This window comes from Cydia amplana, chromosome 12 (genome assembly GCF_948474715.1).
Source record: "Cydia amplana chromosome 12, ilCydAmpl1.1, whole genome shotgun sequence".
Classification (NCBI taxonomy): domain Eukaryota; kingdom Metazoa; phylum Arthropoda; class Insecta; order Lepidoptera; family Tortricidae; genus Cydia; species Cydia amplana.
Genome location: NC_086080.1, coordinates 16554753 through 16575181, shown reverse-complemented (window position 1 = coordinate 16575181; position 20429 = coordinate 16554753). Strand labels below are relative to the sequence as shown.

The following is a 20429-nucleotide window of genomic DNA, read 5'->3' as shown; positions in this document are numbered from 1 at the left end:
TAAAGTTTTTATTGTAAAACCACGGCTTTACAGGGATGTCACTTTGAATCTTAAGGTAATAACTTCCGGATTCCAGGCTGCTCCAAAACCAAAAGAACTCCCAGGCTAACCTGAGATATCTTTTGGGGAGCAACAGAAGGTCATGACAAGGGACTATTTTGTAATGTTTGACATTTAATTCTTTGGTGAGTGCATGAATCTAGTATAACTGGATTGGGCATGAGTGGTGGGGATAACTGACAGAACGGGATAGTCTTATGTATCTTTCAGTAGGAGTAGCAGCGAAAGCGCTATTATTGTTTGTCCTTGTCACAGTCTCACATCTTGTTTTATTCCCCACCGTAAATTGACCACCGTGATTGGTCGAATTCATTTGTTGCCCACCATAACAAATAAATTCGATCAATCATAGCGGCGCAATGCGACGCTATGATTGGTCGAATTTATATGTTTTGTCCTTCATGGAGGCACGCGTAGACCACTTCTATAGGATGCTACCTTCTATGGGTGAGTGATTGATTTTTTTTTTATTACATCGAATCGGTGAAGGCTGGTATTATTGTTAAATTATACACCGACGTTTTAAACGTGCGCTTAAACTTACAAAAAAAAACTTCTCTATGGACTGGGAGCCTACCGCAAACCACGTTCATCGTGTTGCCTCCCTGTCACACTTACGTACAAATTTACAAGTGCGACAGGAAGGCAACAAGTCGAAGGTCGTTCGCGGTAGAACCTCTGCTCTATAAGTCTATTGCTACATTTGTTTTATCTGTCAAAATTAGAAGCGAATTAATTTTGAATCAAGAATTTGCATTTTCTATTGTTTTTATTAAGATCTAATCAAAATAAAAGGTAACCAAAATGCGTAAACGCAGGCGCCTATTGACTACGCCAATGAAAAACAAAACGAAACTCCTAAATAACGGGAGAGAAGAGAATGAGGCAAAAGGTTTGTATAACACTTGCTACCAAATAGTTCTTCAAAATTCAATCATTTATTTATTGTTACTATACTTAATACTTATAACATTTATTGTATTTTAGATACGGCACGAGGCAGACTTAAGGGGGCTTTGATGGATGCCCTAGAACCAGCAGGCGAGGAGTCTGACGCTTCATCAGATCACAGCCCATCTAAACGAGAGAGGTTTGTTATTTGTATAACGATACTTAGGTTCTATCTTTAACATAGTTAAGATAGAACGATAGATAACATATCGCGCAGTAATTTGGGCAGGTTAACTATCCTTTATTTTTGTGTGGAACACAATTTTGCCCTAAAGCCCATAAACAAAGCCCTTTTTTTTCAGGAATCCCAGCCAGGACCACAGCAAGCGCGAACGCGACGCGGCAGACGACGAAGACCGCTACCGCCGCCCGTCACCGCCGCGGCAGTCCTACGTGCTGAAGCTGTTCGACCGCAGTGTGGACCTGTCGCAGTTCAGCGAGGACTCTCCGCTGTACCCAATCTGTAGAGCTTGGATTGCCAATCAGCCTAAAGCTAACTACAAGGACTTTGGGTAAATTTTATCATTATGACTTTGATGCTAGGCTTGTAATGTGTGGAAGCATTTGATGTGTTGGAAGCATTAAATTTGTTTAAGTTTTTTTTTAATGATATACAAATTGCCTGATAGTAAGCGATTACCGTCGCCCATGGACATCTGCAACACCAGAGGAGTTGTAAGCATTTATGTATGTATTGTCGGCATTTAAGATGGGAGAACGATCTTTTCTTGAAAGTTTAAAGGTCATATAATATGTTTCATACAACATACAATGTCACTTCCAGATGAAACAGCAAACTAAGCATAGACAAACTTTTATTAGACACATTCTGGACTTCACAGAAAAAAACCTGATGAGCCATCACCTGAAGACAGCATAGAATTGCCTGGACCCGAGGGGCCCCCTGTCTCCAGGATACCAGAACTGATACCCGAGCAGAAGCAGCGCGACAAGGACAACATCAATCTCGATTATGTAAGCACTTGCATATACATTAACTGTAAGAGCATTGTCACATTGTTTGATCCGATATCAGTATGGAGAAAGCCCTCTTTTATATTTTTGCATGAAACCCTTCTCTTGAAAAATAAATTATGATAAACTGACCAGAACAGTTGAATTTATACTGTTCTGAGACATACTAACATTGAATAATTTTACGGTTTAGACTCACTTGTTTTAAGTCACTCATGCAACATGTTTCGGATAGCCTAGGTATCCTTTCTCAAGCACTAACAGTGTGGAGCAGCGTTCACGACGGCCGTGTATCGCACACATGTCGCGCGAGTGACTTAAAACAAGCGAGTCTAAACTGTAAAATTATTCAATGACCAGAACAGTTGTTCCATCCTTCGACCAACACGGAAGGGACGCGGCATTCGCACTATTTCCCCTCTGCCTAGGTGCAAGATCAACTGATCTAGCGCGGGTAATAAAACTAGTTGCGCTCGGATTTTAAACTAGACAGAGTCCAGACGCGCTAGTGAACACAGCAGCAGAAAAAATGCCAATTGCTCGGTTTTTTGTTGTAAAAAGAGATCAGGGACATCAAATTTACAAAAAGAAGGTATTACATTTCACATGTAAATTTTTTTTACATATCATACGTTTAATTACATTTAAACACAATTATTATATTTTAGTTGCATGTAATTGTTAGATTTATCGATTTTTCTCGCCCAGTACAAATTGCGGATCGGTCGAGCGACAAATCCGACTTCTCATCTCTTGACGAAAATGTGTTAGTGTGCGAGTTGTGACACTTGTGACTCGTCCGTACACAAAAACAGATCGAGGTGTGCAAGATTTGTCTGTGTAGGATGTCATTTTCTATGTATTTGTGTCGTCATTACAGATTGGATTTTGTATGCAAGTGTGTGAGAAGTGCGACTGTGTGCACGTTCCCCCCCGCGAAAAATGGCAGAATGATTTGAATGTCAAGATATCGCTTGGGCCTATCCCTTCCGACCTGTCGGAAGCCCGTGTTGATCGAAGGTTCCATCTGTCGAGTCAAACAAAAACAAGCATACAGTGATATGATATCATTCTTTTCTCAAAGCCCTACAGGACATTCAACATATTTGTGTTCAGAGTGAAGCCCCGCCGCCGCCTTGTCCGGCGCTGCTGGCGGCGCACGTGGCGCGCTGGGGCTGCGTGCGGCGCGCCTGGCTGCAGCAAGCTGAGCGCCACGAAGCGCGCTACGAGGCTGCGCAGCAACTGCTCAACACCATCAACGTCAGGTAACCGACTACTTGCTCAGCCGCCATCAGATACAGGGTGGATTTTCTTTTTGGGTCAGTGAGGGCAGCTACCAGATCCCGTGGTGCTACGAGAAAACAGTCTAAGAGGACCTTCCCTCGATTTCAAATTAATGAAGATTGGCTTTTACAGATTTTGAAAAAAACATACAGGGTGCGAGAAAAAGGTCATTTTTGACAAACTTTTTTTTTGATGCTAATCGATTTTTTTAATTTGTGGCTTTTTAGTACATTACCGTAACTTGACCCCAAGGAAACTATTGATACTGGATAGGAATGGAATCGATTGGCCTGTAAAAGCCAATCTTCATTAATTTGAAATCGAGGGAAGGTTTTCTAAGACCGTTTTCTCGTAGCAGCACGGGATCTGGTAGCTGCCCTCACTGACCCAAAAAGAAAATCCACCCTGTATATCGGAGCGGCCAAGGTGCTCATAAATATCTAACGCCTTGACAATAGAGTGCATGTTCATTTTTGAGCACCCTGGCCGCTCCGATATATCTGACGGTGACTGTTCAGTCAGCGGCAACCAAAAGCCAAACCAAGAAACCGACTATAAATGGATTTACTGTCAAAAATATTAGGTCTAGATAGAGTCAAGTAAATAAAGGTCTCGGTAGCTCAGTTGGCAGAGCGTGGGCGTAGTGATCCAGTGTCGTGAGTTCGAGTCTCACCCGAGACAGTGAATTTTCCACTTATAATTTATAATACGTGTGGACCAAACACGTAAATCTTATATACCACTTCCTGGAACGCCATCCCTGGAATCTTTTTGCTTGGTGTATTTTACTAAAATGTATTTTTTTCTTTTGCAGTACATTGTGATGAAACATTTGCGGGAAAGATGATATCATCAGATTTAATTATTATGATTACTTTTAAAATCGAATTAACTTTAAGCGTAAATATCATTTTTAAACAATTTGCACATTACTATGATAATAAAAAATAGCTTTATCTGATTTTGTACATTTAAATCATGATTCTTGAACAAATAAAACAAATGAATATAATATGTTTTGATTATTTATTTAACATTCTTGCAGTACAAATGAAGAAAGCAATATACTCTGTAGCAGGGATGTTGCGGATGCCGATTTTTTGACATCCGCGGATGCGGATGCGGATTTTTAAAGGCTCACATCCGCGGATGCGGATGCGGATGTCAAGATAGGTACATAAAAAACGTCAAATATTACATTTTAGTAATTTTTATTTAAAAAACCGGCCAAGTGCGAGTTGGACTCGCGTTCCAAGGGTTCCGTACATTAAGTCCCACTCACGCTTGACTGCTAATTTCTTATTAGTTTTTTTTGGTTAATGACTAAATTGCCTAGCAGTCTAGCACTTACGCCGATGCTAAGACGTTCCTGTACCGAACTGTTCCACATCCGCATCCGCATTAAATCCGCATCGATTTTATGCGGATGCGGATGTTGAAAATAATGCGGAAGTTCCGCGGTTGCGGATGCGGATGCGGATATTTGCAACATCCCTGCTCTGTAGTAATGATGCCTTACAAATGTTGCCTGCTGAAATGCCTTCAAGCGTTTTTCCTCTTTTTCTTTTGAGGTCCCTCTTTGAGCAGAGGACACGCGGATTTCTTGTGACCCTTGTCTTGACAGTTGTAACACGACTGAAACAATATAATACTACTGTAATGTGGTAAATGCACAGAATAACTAATAGTACTACCGTACAGAAAATTCACTCCTTCACAAAAGTCAGATTTAGGTATAAAATTACACCTATATCGCCGCCTGCAAGCAAAATTGAAACTTATAACCGCGCATGAACCGTGAATCTCCTTTGCGCGCCGCAGTTTTATGACCGAGCTGTAAGTGTCGGCACGGGGTTATCACTTGACAAGTTTTTATACCTATACCCACTGATTTATTATTTTTAAGATAAATATGTAGGAATTACAAACGTTGATTATGTAAACATACATTTTTTATCCGGAGATAGTATGTCTGATTCTCACGGAAGTAAGTTTCAAAGCCATTGTGTATTTTCAATTTTGCGCGAGCGCCGCGTGACACGACTATCGTGCACGCCGAGCGGCAGCCCACTGCCATACGCCTGTCTGATGGGCGCGCCGGCCAAATGTACCTAAACTGCGGAGTGACACCCCCCTGGTAAATGTCCAGTTTCAATGTTTAGCAGTAACGCTTTGGTTTACTGCGACATAAACGCATATTGCTTGTGTCAGCGCAACCTAACGTGTATATATAGGCAGGCATTTAGAGAATATACGTTCTTATACTATCACACATAAGGTGTTTGACTTCTACTCCCATCACCTGCTCGAAACCATATATAACCATATATAACAAGTACTATCCTGTCTAACAATAATAACAATAATCAATAACAATAATCTTTTAAACTTAGAAATAAATTAACACATTCATTGCCATCCAGCCAAACAAGACACCCGCGCCAGGCCACACAAATTTCGTCATATAAAGCTGTCGTACCACGAGCCCGACTATCGGGTCGTTCGGCCTGGGAACGAAATCATAAAATACCCGATAGTCGGGTTCCCGGCACTGAATGTGTTAACCGACTTCCAAAAAGGCGGTTATCAATTCGACCGTATTTTTTGAAGTGAAAACTTCTTTAGCGGCGCTGTCTTGAGGTGGGGAAAAAATTTTAAACCCACGACAGATCACGTGACCTAATCGAAAAACTGTTACTTATGTCATTGAGTTTTTCTTTATTGATTTAAATGCCATCTAGTGAGTTTCGCTCTAACTGGTATTAATATAACTCGAGTACTAACAGTGATGTGCTTACGGGTTTCAAGTAATGTGACGAAATAACGCTAGATGGCGTTAACCTCAATTATACATAATTAGTGCTGCAGACAAAAATGTCTGCAAAAGCACTAGTCATTGAGTTTCCACTTCTGCCGGCACTCCCTGAGTGCAAGCCGTTGTTTTTTTTTAAACCAACCAAGAAATATCAGATCCAAAAATTGGCTTCCAATAGAAAAAATATGGTTTACCTGTGACTCCACAATTAGACCGCAGACATGTTTCTCGAGGCAGCAGCGTCCGCATGTCTCGCAGTGAGAGTGTGTGGGCTTCACACACCTCTGGCATTTGTGGCAATGTTTATATCTGAAACAGTCAAATTAAAGGTATTGATTGATTAGTTTATAATTATAAGGTTTATCGTCTAGCACAGCGGTCGGCAACCGGCGGCCCGCGGGCCGCATGCGGCCCGTGATCCTGTCACTTGCGGCCCGCGAGCCTCCCTGGCTATTTTGTGTGTAATATTGACAAACGACAATGTCTGATAAAGTCATAAATATTAACATAGTGCGGCCCGCGGCCACTTTGTTAACTACTATGTGGCCCTTGGCTGTTAAAAGGTTGCCGACCGCTGGTCTAGCATAAGCACTCAATGTAAAAAGATAACAGTAAACCTCTGTTAAATTTTCTCCTTTTCTTACATACACAAATGTCAAAATGACGGATAAGGAAAAACGATTATCAAGGGCTTGTTAGACTAGACAAACGTTATTGAATAACGCCCAAAGAGTTTGTCTTGTGTAACGCGATTAGTTCGTTCGTTCGTTCGCACGGATTACTCAAAACCTTAATCAATTATACCTACAATACACCTAAACCTTCCTCAAGGCTCAGGCTCACTATTGATAGGTGAGAATCGCATGAATATCCGTTCAGTAGTTTTCGAGTTCATCGCGAACATACATACACACAAACAGACAGACGCGGCGGGGGACTTTGTTTTCTAATGTGTATATAGTGATGAGCTCAGGAGCACCCTCAAAGTTTTGAGTCAGTGCGCCTCGCTAGTATATTTTTTATATACCACCCTAATCGAAATTAAATTTTCTTGAGATATATTTTAAACTGTCTAAACGACAACGGTTGCACTCACTTAGATTTTTAATCGCTATTGGCGACATGTTTGGGCCCGTCGGGGGTCCTTCCTCAGGCTCGAGTGCTCGCGGCGGCTGCACTTCGTGCACGAAGTGCAACCGCCGATAGCGACTAAAAATCTAAGTGAGTGAAACCGTTGTTGTCTAAACAGTTTACCACCTTACCTCATGCCATTCTTGCTGGTACACTCCCCGAACTTGTGGCAATGGTTGTTGCTGGTCAGCACCCAGTATTTGCACTTGCCACACTTACAGTTGGGTTGGAGTCGTACATGTCTGTTGTACTATAGTTATTCTAGTTTGTTCCCTTACCTCATGCCGTTCTTGCTGGTACACTCCCCGCACTTGTGGCAATGGTTGTTGCTGGCCAGCACCCAGTACTTGCACTTGCCACACTTACACTTGGGTTGGAGTCGTACATGTCTGTTGTACTATAGTTATTCTAGTTTGTTCCCTTACCTCATGCCGTTCTTGCTGGTACACTCCCCGCACTTGTGGCAATGGTTGTTGCTGGTCAGCACCCAGTACTTGCACTTGCCACACTTACACTTGGGTTGGAGTCGTACATGTCTGTTGTAATATAGTTATTCTAGTTAGTTCCCTTACCTCATGCCGTTCTTGCTGGTACACTCCCCGCACTTGTGGCAATGGTTGTTGCTGGCCAGCACCCAGTACTTGCACTTGCCACACTTACACTTGGGTTGGAGTCGTACATGTCTGTTGTACTATAGTTATTCTAGTTTGTTTCCTTACCTCATGCCGTTCTTGCTGGTACACTCCCCGCACTTGTGGCAATGGTTGTTGCTGGCCAGCACCCAGTACTTGCACTTGCCACACTTACACTTGGGTTGGAGTCGTACATGTCTGTTGTACCAGGTTGTACTATAGTTATTCTAGTTAGTTCCCTTACCTCATGCCGTTCTTGCTGGTACACTCCCCGCACTTGTGGCAATGGTTGTTGCTGGCCAGCACCCAGTACTTGCACTTGCCACACTTACACTTGGGTTGGAGTCGTACATGTCTGTTGTACTATAGTTATTCTAGTTTGTTTCCTTACCTCATGCCGTTCTTGCTGGTACACTCCCCGCACTTGTGGCAATGGTTGTTGCTGGCCAGCACCCAGTACTTGCACTTGACACACTTACAGTTGGGTTGGAGTCGTACATGTCTGTTGTACTATAGTTATTCTAGTTTGTTCCCTTACCTCATGCCGTTCTTGCTGGTACACTCCCCGCACTTGTGGCAATGGTTGTTGCTGGCCAGCACCCAGTACTTGCACTTGCCGCACAGCTTGTAGTTGGAGTCGTTGGACATGTCGATGGTGTTTAGAGGCAGGTTGGTGAAGAAACGGACCGGCGAGCCGAGCTTCTTGCCTTTGTTTTTGAATTTCTTGTGGTTTTCGTATTCCACCTGTGAATAAATATCAATTTAATATGATCAACAGTTTGGTAAGTGCAAAGAGATGGGTAAATACAGCGTTTTTTTATTAATAGTAGACGAAGAACCCCAAAGTAATACTTTATTCATGCCCCGAATTTGACAGCTGAAGTCATTGACGTATAATATCTAAGGACGGGCTTTACGGGACTAAAAATGGTACTAGTTCAGCGGTGTTACTCACGAATTCCAGCCAATCGTGCAGTCTAACGCAACTAGTTGCGACCAATAGCGAGCGTAATGCGAACTCATCAACCAATCGCGAGCGTGATGCGAACTCATCAACCAATCGCGTTGTAGCGGTGTCACACCGCTGTACTGGCCCCTGTCATGCCTCATTATTATTGCCCGTAAATCCAGTCCCTAGATATCTATGTCAATGGCTGAAGTATAGGAATGGAATTGAATTTATAAAGTAGGTATGCACTTTTACAGCTCGCTCTGATCGTTAAAAGTTGATGTTTCAGTTAAGTAGTCGAGTTCATAAATATGTACCTACATATATTCTATTTCTTCATCTTAATCCATTGGAATAAAGGTGAAAAATGTATACATATTTATGAACTCGACTGTACCACAAAACATACACTTGCTTCCTACCTGAAAATCATGCATTTTCATCTCCGGCATAATGTTCCTTATATAGGGCTCCGAGAAATACGGGAAGGCCCAGATGACTGGCACGGTGGACTCTTTATCGCACAGTTCGCTGTATGTGGCCGACAGCTCTTTCAGTGTGTGCGTGAGCGGCTCGACGCGACCGCCGAAGGGCGGGTCCATTACTATGCATAGGCCGCCATCTCTGGAACAAGAATGCACCAGTTATATTAAATAACGTTTTAATGCGGGTCTGCGGCTGCGGCTAACATTTAACCCTTAAATGCATAGTGTTGCCAAATGTCTACAAAGCATTCGTCAGCTCACAGATTAAGGGTTAAGGTGGTTCGACTAGGTTACTCAAAGCTTAACCCTCGCTAGATGGTGCCACTTTCGCAAAATTTCATGTTTAATTTTTTTATGGAATGGTCTTGGTATTTGTATACTTAAAACTATGTTTAGCGAACTCTTTAAGTAAATATTGAACTATTAATATAAACATTGAATACTTCATTGTGCAAAAACCACCCTTTAAAGTCGACGGAGTGTTGCTGTCATGCTTTTTCCTACTATAACTCACACATGCAAGCAGTGTTTCCGTGATGCTTATAGTAGACAATTTCACACAACGTAAGTATACTGCAATAGCGTTACGGTATGTTCGTGGAAATACGTGCAAGAGGATTGGGGTTCAAGACAGGCCGCGTAGCCAAAGTACCAATCGCTAACGCTCCGTAGCGATCGAAACGCAACTGTCCCTGTCGCACTAATATGGAAGAGTGATAGAGACACACAAAGCGTTTCGTTATCGAAACGATAGCGATTGTAACCTTGGCTAGGCCGGCTGGTGCGAGTAGGTAATTTCTTTTTGTTTATTTTTGTCCTTTTTATGTTATCTTACCTTTAAACGAGCAATTATTATATATATATATTTATTTATATATTTGGATGATATCAGAAACGGCTCTAACGATTTCGATGAAATTTGCTATAAGGGGTTTGATCTCTTAGCTAGGTCTGATCTGTGAAAAAACGCGCATTTTTGGGTTTTTATATATTTTCTGAGCTTTGGTCGGTCTCCCAGATATTCAATCTCTTCTTCCTCGCATGGGGTCCGCTTGGCAACTAATCCCAGAATTGGCATGGGCACTAGTTTTTACGAAAGCGACTGCCCTGACCTTCCAACCCAGAGAGTAAACTTATTGGGATTAGTCCGGTTTCCTCACATTGGTTTCTTTCACCGAAAAATAGGTATCGGTATATAAATAGGTTCCGGTAAATAGGTATCAAATGATATTTCGTACAAAAGTTCCGAAAAATCATTGGTACGACGGTACGAGCCGGGGTTAGAACCCGCGACCTCCGGATTGCAAGTCGCACGCTCTTTCCGCTAGGCCACCAGCGCTTCCCCCAGATATTCAGTATCATCATCATCACTATCACTACATAGTATAAAACAAAGTCGCTTTTCTGTCTGTCTGTCTGTATGCTTAGATCTTTAAAAGTACGCAACGGATTTTGATGCGGTTTTTTTTTAATAGATAGAGTGATTCAAGAGGAAGGTTTATGTATAATTGGTTAACCCGTGCGAAGCCGGGGCGGGTAGCTATTATCAATAAAATACATTATCAACGTTTTCAAAAAAAAAATCAATACCTGATTTTCACAGATTATGATCTTTTTGGGTTCTTCCAACTCAGAATCACTAGCATATTCTTGTTGAATCCTGAAGCTAATATAAAAACTATGTCCCAATCCCAAATATTTGTATAGAAGTTTTAGTTTCCGCTACGTCACGCAGGCTGGGAAACATTTTTGATACTAAAACCTGACGTGATGACCGACATTTTAGGATATCTTTTTATGCTAGGATGGAGAATACCTACTGACGATTCTTAGTAGAAAAGCCCAAGGAAGTCCAGTTTGTAAGTGTCAGGTATCAGTTTTTTTTAAAGCGCTAATAGTTTGTTCTACAAGTAAAGCAATCCCTTACTGCCCAGCCTCTAATAAAGTAGTAGGTAATTGTAAAATAAAATAAAAGGAAATCATTTTTTTTTAATTCAAGTACCTACAGTACATTTTTTTATATTTGTTATCCGTAGTAGTCCCTGTACCTGAAAGAAATATAATATCATGAATCATGATAGAAAAAAATATTAGGAAGAAAGATGATGCAACAATATGGATTCTAATAAAGTTATAATTTACATACCTGGTAGTAATTAGTAATAATTGTGTTTTTCATTCATAGACAAAATTCCATTATTTTCAACCACAGGAAATTTTATACATTTCTTTTTTATTGCTGTGAGGATGTCCTGATTGTAAAAATCAAAAAGATTAGGTAGAGTATAATTTCTAATTATCTTTGTAAAAATTAAACGAATACGCTTAGCCCATACTTAATCCATCGATTTTTGAAAATAAGAAAAATTAAATAAAAATAAAAAACACAACACGAAATTTAGGTGTAAAAAAAAATACAAAAAGTTATGTCCCAGCATACAATGACTGGGGTTTGAACCGGGAACCTTCCGTTTGTAAGCAAAAAAGCGACTGTTTACAAAACGCGCCATGATAGTTCTTAGCTAAGCTGACGAACTTCGGGTACTTATTCAACAAAATCGGGTAGTGCAACAAAATTGCGCTAAACATGACGGCACTTCAAATTCGCGCCGTGGTCAGCCCGGCAACGTCGGAAATGGTATGGCAACGTCGCAAATGTATCCGTACACGACATTTGTGACGCACACATACGTAAAATTGATGAAAAGTTAACTATGATTTTTGCATGATTTCTGTATGAAACATTGTTTTCCTATTCATTTAGCAAAAATGAATATTCGAAAGAAGATAAATGCGGAAATATTTATGTAGTAATAGTGTGTAGTTACTTAATGAAAGTCGATTGAATTTTGTATGAAAATCGAACCACCTTAAACAAATTCTATTTGTTCCTATATATTATTTCAATAGTGAAACTAATAAATTTTCCGAATCATTACATAAATTTACGCAGTATTTTAATTTATAAAAATTACATTTGTTTATAGACGGAATGTCGGAAAACTTGGAAAAACCTGGAAGTTGATGATTTTTAGTATGTCATTTTGGGCAGATTTTTCGGGGTTTGTAATTATTTTATATTTAAAAACTTTATCATAGGTATATCACAAATAGTGTACCTTTCTAATGGTAGTAAATAATTTCATATATCTATTACTGAAAATTACATATTTACATAAATATGATTTAGCCAATTCAACTTCTAACACTGATTTCGCAGTGAAAATCGAAGTATATTTTTTTTTACTATTTTTCCTAGAATCGGCAAACAATTATGTGATACATATATTAATTTCGGGCAAAAAGAAAAAGTCATGCATTTAAGGGTTAAGCAGAACAGTCCGACACAGATATTAATAATAATAATCTGAGTTGAAAAAAATCATTGCTCTAGCTTCAGAAACCACGGAGGAAACAGTCGAGTAGGTTTGTATGGAGAAATGACCACTCCAGTTGCCTCTTAAGACGAACCACTTCGAGGCACTTCCAATAGTTAACTTATGAGGAATTAAAAACTTACTTGGAATTCCTAAAGAACTTCTTAAGCACTTTCTCATCATCATACCCGTTGAAGAGATAGTTGTTGAACATGTTATACCAGAGGTCCTTGTTGGGGGCATGGAAGAGTCTCTGCCAAGTCTCGTAGCCTAGTTACAACTTACTTGGAATTCCTAAAGAACTTCTTAACCACTTTCTCATCATCATTCCCGTTGAAGAGATAGTTGTTGAACATATTGTACCAGAGGTACTTGTTGGGGGCATGGAAGAGTCTCTGCCAAGTCTCGTAGCCTAGTTAAAACTTACTTGGAATTCCTAAAGAACTTCTTAAGCACTTTCTCATCGTCATTCCCGTTGAAGAGATAGTTGTTGAACATGTTGTACCAGAGGTACTTGTTGGGGGCGTGGAAGAGTCTCTGCCAAGTCTCGTAGCCTAGTTACAACTTACTTGGAGTTCCTAAAGAACTTCTTAAGCACTTCTCATCGTCATTCCCGTTGAAGAGATAGTTGTTGAACATGTTGTACTAGAGGTACTTGTTGGGGGCATGGAAGAGTCTCTGCCAAGTCTCGTAGCCTAGTTAAAACTTACTTGGAATTCCTAAAGAACTTCTTAAGCACTTTCTCATCTCATACCCGTTGAAGAGATAGTTGTTGAACATGTTGTACTAGAGGTACTTGTTGGGGGCATGGAAGAGTCTCTGCCAAGTCTCGTAGCCTAGTTACAACTTACTTGGAGTTCCTAAAGAACTTCTTAAGCACTTTCTCATCGTCATTCCCGTTGAAGAGGTAGTTGTTGAACATGTTGTACCAGAGGTACTTGCTGGGGGCATGGAAGAGTCTCTGCCAAGTCTCGTAGCCTAGTTACAACTTACTTGGAGTTCCTAAAGAACTTCTTAAGCACTTTCTCATCGTCATTCCCGTTGAAGAGGTAGTTGTTGAACATGTTGTACCAGAGGTACTTGCTGGGGGCATGGAAGAGTCTCTGCCAAGTCTCGTAGCCTAGTTAAAACTTACTTGGAATTCCTAAAGAACTTCTTAAGCACTTTCTCATCGTCATTCCCGTTGAAGAGATAGTTGTTGAACATGTTGTACCAGAGGTACTTGTTGGGGGCGTGGAAGAGTCTCTGCCAAGTCTCGTAGCCTAGTTACAACTTACTTGGAGTTCCTAAAGAACTTCTTAAGCACTTTCTCATCGTCATTCCCGTTGAAGAGATAGTTGTTGAACATGTTGTACTAGAGGTACTTGTTGGGGGCATGGAAGAGTCTCTGCCAAGTCTCGTAGCCTAGTTAAAACTTACTTGGAATTCCTAAAGAACTTCTTAAGCACTTTCTCATCATCATACCCGTTGAAGAGATAGTTGTTGAACATGTTGTACTAGAGGTACTTGTTGGGGGCATGGAAGAGTCTCTGCCAAGTCTCGTAGCCTAGTTACAACTTACTTGGAGTTCCTAAAGAACTTCTTAAGCACTTTCTCATCGTCATTCCCGTTGAAGAGGTAGTTGTTGAACATGTTGTACCAGAGGTACTTGCTGGGGGCATGGAAGAGTCTCTGCCAAGTCTCGTAGCCTAGTTAAAACTTACTTGGAATTCCTAAAGAACTTCTTAAGCACTTTCTCATCATCATACCCGTTAAAGAGTTAGTTGTTGAACATGTTGTACCAGAGGTACTTGTTGGGGGCGTGGAAGAGTCTCTGCCAAGTCTCGCAGCCTAGTTAAAACTTACTTGGAATTCCTAAAGAACTTCTTAAGCACTTTCTCATCATCATACCCGTTGAAGAGATAGTTGTTGAACATGTTATACCAGAGGTCCTTGTTGGGGGCATGGAAGAGTCTCTGCCAAGTCTCGTAGCCTAGTTACAACTTACTTGGAGTTCCTAAAGAACTTCTTAAGCACTTTTTCATCGTCATTTCCGTTGAAGAGATAGTTGTTGAAAATATTTTACCAAAGGTTGTTGGAGGCGTGGAAGAGTCTCTGCCAAGTCTCTTAGTCTAGTTATAACTTACTTGGAATTCCTAAAGAACTTCTTAAGTACTTTCTCATCGTCATTCCCGTTGAAGAGGTAGTTGTTGAACATGTTGTACCAGAGGTACTTGCTGGGGACATGGAAGAGTCTCTGCCAAGTCTCGTAGCCTAGTTAAAACTTACTTGGAATTCCTAAAGAACTTCTTAAGCACTTTCTCATCGTCATTCCCGTTGAAGAGATAGTTGTTGAACATGTTGTACCAGAGGTACTTGTTGGGGGCGTGGAAGAGTCTCTGCCAAGTCTCGTAGCCTAGTTACAACTTACTTGGAGTTCCTAAAGAACTTCTTAAGCACTTTCTCATCGTCATTCCCGTTGAAGAGATAGTTGTTGAACATGTTGTACTAGAGGTACTTGTTGGGGGCATGGAAGAGTCTCTGCCAAGTCTCGTAGCCTAGTTAAAACTTACTTGGAATTCCTAAAGAACTTCTTAAGCACTTTCTCATCATCATACCCGTTGAAGAGATAGTTGTTGAACATGTTGTACTAGAGGTACTTGTTGGGGGCATGGAAGAGTCTCTGCCAAGTCTCGTAGCCTAGTTACAACTTACTTGGAGTTCCTAAAGAACTTCTTAAGCACTTTCTCATCGTCATTCCCGTTGAAGAGGTAGTTGTTGAACATGTTGTACCAGAGGTACTTGCTGGGGGCATGGAAGAGTCTCTGCCAAGTCTCGTAGCCTAGTTAAAACTTACTTGGAATTCCTAAAGAACTTCTTAAGCACTTTCTCATCATCATACCCGTTAAAGAGTTAGTTGTTGAACATGTTGTACCAGAGGTACTTGTTGGGGGCGTGGAAGAGTCTCTGCCAAGTCTCGCAGCCTAGTTAAAACTTACTTGGAATTCCTAAAGAACTTCTTGAGCACTTTCTCATCATCATACCCGTTGAAGAGATAGTTGTTGAACATGTTATACCAGAGGTCCTTGTTGGGGGCATGGAAGAGTCTCTGCCAAGTCTCGTAGCCTAGTTACAACTTACTTGGAGTTCCTAAAGAACTTCTTAAGCACTTTTTCATCGTCATTTCCGTTGAAGAGATAGTTGTTGAAAATATTTTACCAAAGGTTGTTGGAGGCGTGGAAGAGTCTCTGCCAAGTCTCTTAGTCTAGTTATAACTTACTTGGAATTCCTAAAGAACTTCTTAAGTACTTTCTCATCGTCATTCCCGTTGAAGAGGTAGTTGTTGAACATGTTGTACCAGAGGTACTTGTTGGGGGCGTGGAAGAGTCTCTGCCGAGTGTCGTAGTCGAGCAAAAGCGAGTTGAAGTCCGGGTGGGCTTGGGCTGCCTCGTGGATAGAGGGAGTGCCGATACAGAGGATGTTTCTGGAAATTCATTAGTACTTTTATTATCAGACTTGTTAAGTTAGTGCGGTTTATGGATTCTAAACAACGATATTAAAATAGTTTCATTCTCAAATCGAATACAGCATCTTAATAATTTAATTTAATTAATTGTTTAATTTAATTTAATTTATAATTTTTATTTAATTTGTAAAATTTAATGTAAGTTTGTGATAATGTGCATGTTGATTTATTGTTTGTGTGTTTTGTAAATTTATTTGTGTTGTCTAATTTTTGTAATATGGATACGCTGTCCGAAATAAACGCATTTATTTATTTATTTATTTAATCTTTTGTATACGTTGTCAACACATTTATTTTGTATGCCTTGTCAAAAAAGTTCCGTGTACTTAAATAAAAAAACCGTTTTGACGGAATTAGTGTTATACTATTAAAAAAATCGAAAGGTAAAGAACTATAACTATGGTCCATGGTAATTATTAGAACTTGTAGTTAAGTAATTTAGATTAGTTAACTTCAGAATTTCACTAATACTTGATTGTCCGTATAAAAATAAGATTCTATTATAGCCAAAGTAAAAATATCCTTGTGCATTGCCCTGCGGGCTCAGCACGGTTCCATTTTTATCCACTATCACTATGCCCGTCACTTTCGCACTTACATACTTGTTAGAACGTGACAGGCATGGTGATAAACGATAAAAATGCGACCGTGCTACTAGGGCTGATCGTATCATTTTTTTTTCCAAGGCCTCCCCTCTTTCCCGCCACTTGGCTCTGTCCAATCCACACTCCCGCCACTCCCGTACCAATATAGCAAAAAAAACTACAACGCAAGACAAAAACCTATCCAAGCATACACAAAACACTAACTTGATATTATTATTCCTCAATATCCCCAGCACGCAGCTGACCGACTTCTTCGTAAATATATACTGGGCCTCCACCGTATCATTCTCAAGAGCCGGCAGCCAACTCGAAGGGTTCAGCAACTGTTCATCCGTCAACGGGGTGATGAGTCGATGGTTCGAGTGCTTCTTGCTTTGGGACAGTAGGTACAGCTCTTTGCATGTGTCGCAGTACGCTCTGTCTGAAGGATGGCGGGATTTTACCTGCAATTAAAATAATATAGGTACAAACAAGGGGTGGAGCTGGTAGTTAGTGGGGTGATAACTCGTGGTTCTTTTGCTTTGAGACAGTAGGTATAGTTCTTTGCCGGTATCGCAGTACGCTGTTCAAAGGATAGCGGGATTTGACTCATCAATTCTCACTCATCCTGAAATTAGTCATCAATCATCAATCAATACATATTATAAAACAAAGTCCCCTGCCGCGTCTGTCTCTCTGTATGTTCGCGATAAACTTAAAAACTACTGTACGGATTTTTATGCGGTTTTCACCTTTTAATAGAGTGATTCTAGAAGAAGGTTATGTTATGGTGTATAATTTGTAAAGGTTTTGTGTAAATTCGTTGAACTACCCGTGCGAAGCCAGGGCGGGTCGCTAGTATAGTATAAATATACACAGTGCAGTCGCAAGGCTTTTTCTTCGGACTTGGCCGCACACACAAGTGGCGATAATTTTTTCCAGGTCGCAGTTTTTAACGTTCGCCTAAATTTCCAATTTTTTTGTTTCCTACAGGCAAATTCACATCTAGAACATTCAAGATTGGTACAGTGAACGATGAGGAGTGTATCTGGGGACCTAGCCAAGATGTCGATAATTTGCGCCTAGCGAACGAAACGCTAATGTCTCTCTGTCTTCTGTCTGACAGATGAGATTTAACCTGCAAAATATTGGTGGGTCCCGAATTTGACACTTTTTGTTAGGTGATGGGTAGGAGCTCAGCAGGACTAGATCTAGACACAATGATCAAATGTCTTAAAAGTAGGGAGGTATATAAGAGGTCAGTGAGTATTGAGGTCTAATGAATGAAAAGAATAAAAATTATAAGACCAACCAATATTTATTTATACATTTTATTTATTATATTCTTTATAAAATAAACTTTTTCTTTTATGAATTTACGTAAATATACATTTCTTTGGTAAATAATTCCATTAGCATACACTTGTTTGATAAAAACTGCTTCTTAGGATTGCTTGTTCTCAAATAGTGACTTCTCAAACATCCAAGACAAAGATTATGACTTATGTCTAAAAGCAGGATCGTCAATTTGCTAGTCAAAATAAGTTTCATCAAGGTCATCACTCCTGGGTTTTCAAATTGGGTTTTCTTAATGTTTATTACGTATTCCATGATACCATTTTAATTGACTTGCCTCATCTTTTCAAGACTCATATCCTTCTGAAAGAAATACTCCAAATTGATAGAAAATTATTCTTCATCAAGCATTACATTCGCTTCTTCTAAAAATACGAGTCCTATCCGTCCACTATTTCCCATACTGGCAATTACTAGGTTTAGTCTTCGGTTTAGCCCAAAAATGAGATGGCGAAACGACCTAGACTCATTCTGTGGCGACTGGCGGGATCATGCACAAAGCCGTGATGAGTGGCGAAAGACAGGGCAGGCGTTTGCCCAGCAGTGGGACAATATACATAGGCTATAGGCTATAAAAAAAAATTAAAAAAATTCTTCGGGTGCGTGCAGGTGGTTGGAGGAGGTTCAGTTACCAAGTCCACATGATTTGAATAGACACGCTCAAAATTCCTCTTAGGATCATCTGGATATTCCTTGTGTCCCCTAATACATCCTCCTTCGCAATGGCAGCCGAAAATATTACATGGCCCCTTCCCACAAAAAGTGCCGGTAGGAGGACGGCCATTATTGCAAATTTTCACCTCACATGGGGCAGCGACAACTGGACTGAGTGGAGTGTTATAAGCGAACACCGTTTGCATACGAGCAGACGGAAAGAAAGTATTGCACTGGCCTTTGTTGTATTTCGGTATAAATTGAACAGTGACACCTCTACAACATTCACTTTCAACATGTTTTAAAAAAAATATTGGAGAAAAAATTAGAAAGATAACCTTCATTTCTTGTTAAACTCGGGTAGAGCTCTTCAAGTACTCAAGTATGGCAATGGAAGTTTACAGAGGCCTTTTATATCATAAAAACTAAAACAATAATTCTCAACAATGGCTGATTGTTCATTTTAGGATTACACATTAGGTAAACAAAATGCAGTTGCCAAACTGTTATTCAATTTGTTCAATAAACTCAATGAAAATGATAACAATGTGCTTAGATCACTTGTATTGCTTGATGCATATCAATAAATATAAGACTTTGGTATACTTAGTGCATTTTGAGTATAATTATTGTAAGAATAGGAAGTGTTGTATAGTTAAGCCTAGAAAATAAGTTTTCCTTAATGAAGATAAGCCTTGTCATCAGAGGCTAGTAAATATTCAAGATGGATAAACTCGATACAACATTGAGATTTGTACCTTTTAATTTAACTATTTAAAATGACGTCGAGTTGCAGAAACCAAGCCCGCGAATACCTATAACTTATAACCTATATATAACTATTTAAAATTTTAGTTAATATATGTAATATCTGTCACCTACTGGTATTTATGACTTCCGTAAAATCCGTCATTCCTAGCCACAGTTGTATGCACAAAGGTACAATTAAAATACAATAAAAGCATTTTTTGCTTACTCTTATTTGATGGTTCTATCTAGTTTTAACATTTTCTAATGGCTCAAAATGGTTTATTATCCTTGATATTTACTCTCGTGTCTATAACTGTGATCAGTGAAGTTAAATTTTACATTATGAAATTATAAATAGCATTATAGTGGCAGTTTTCATTGCCACCGATATTCTCGCACTTGCCAAGGGCCAGTAAGGAGAAATTATACATTAAAATATATTATGAAACAAAGCTGCCTAAGAAATTAAAACTAACCTCATTCAAGTTACTCCAAGCCGCCGCTTTATCAATCTTAGGAATCAAGTTGTAATATTTCTCATTACGTTTTCGGACGCCTTCCTTCTTCCACTCGTCTTCCTCGATATGAACCGTACACTCTTTCTTGTCCCTGCATGAGGCGCACGCGAAAAATCGGCCCTTCTCCGACGAAAACAACAGTGTGGGGCCGTGTAGACACAATGGATGGTTAGTAACATCTTCTACGATAACTTCCACTGGTGCGTGTTTTTGCGGCTGAGTAGCCTTTGGGTTAAACTTTCGTTTATTCGTCATTTTTAATTAATTTAGGATAAAATGACAACACGAGTTTGTGAACTCCAATGAAAATTGGATTTCTTGTGGATGTGCAGGATGTGGAATGTCAAATCAAATAAGTCAAATATGTCAAACATGGCCACATGGTGTCAAAACACTATTTGAG

General features: G+C 40.0%; 2 protein-coding genes across 2 annotated transcripts; one reads left to right on the top strand and one right to left on the bottom strand.

The window, feature by feature from the left end:
* Positions 1 to 770: 770 nt before the first annotated feature.
* LOC134653161 (protein lin-37 homolog) lies at positions 771 to 4113 on the top strand. The gene is made up of 6 exons (XM_063508509.1): positions 771 to 952; positions 1048 to 1150; positions 1314 to 1523; positions 1854 to 1986; positions 3103 to 3251; positions 4085 to 4113. The coding sequence occupies exons 1-6, from the start codon at positions 865 to 867 to the stop codon at positions 4092 to 4094; spliced, it is 693 nt and encodes a 230-aa protein (XP_063364579.1). The 5' UTR covers positions 771 to 864; the 3' UTR covers positions 4095 to 4113.
* A 660-nt stretch (positions 4114 to 4773) lies between these two features.
* LOC134653178 (rRNA N6-adenosine-methyltransferase ZCCHC4) lies at positions 4774 to 20303 on the bottom strand. Its single transcript, XM_063508526.1, has 7 exons — positions 19985 to 20303; positions 16974 to 17212; positions 15919 to 16122; positions 9220 to 9421; positions 8387 to 8592; positions 6280 to 6394; positions 4774 to 4905 (listed from the first exon to the last, which is right to left on the bottom strand). Exons 1-7 carry the CDS (start codon positions 20279 to 20281, stop codon positions 4813 to 4815), a joined length of 1356 nt encoding a protein of 451 aa, XP_063364596.1. The 5' UTR covers positions 20282 to 20303; the 3' UTR covers positions 4774 to 4812.
* Positions 20304 to 20429: the final 126 nt, after the last annotated feature.

Coding starts and splice junctions, on each gene's coding strand:
- LOC134653178 (XM_063508526.1), bottom strand. CDS start 20,281: ATGACGAATAAACGAAAGTTTAACCCAAAGGCTACTCAGCCGCAAAAA. Junction 17,213..19,984: donor CTTGGAGTAACTTGAATGAG/GTTAGTTTTAAT, acceptor TTTTAATTGCAG/GTAAAATCCCGCCATCCTTC. Junction 16,123..16,973: donor TTGAGGAATAATAATATCAA/GTTAGTGTTTTG, acceptor ATGAATTTCCAG/AAACATCCTCTGTATCGGCA.
- LOC134653161 (XM_063508509.1), top strand. CDS start 865: ATGCGTAAACGCAGGCGCCTATTGACTACGCCAATGAAAAACAAAACG. Junction 953..1,047: donor AGAAGAGAATGAGGCAAAAG/GTTTGTATAACA, acceptor ATTGTATTTTAG/ATACGGCACGAGGCAGACTT. Junction 1,151..1,313: donor AGCCCATCTAAACGAGAGAG/GTTTGTTATTTG, acceptor CTTTTTTTTCAG/GAATCCCAGCCAGGACCACA.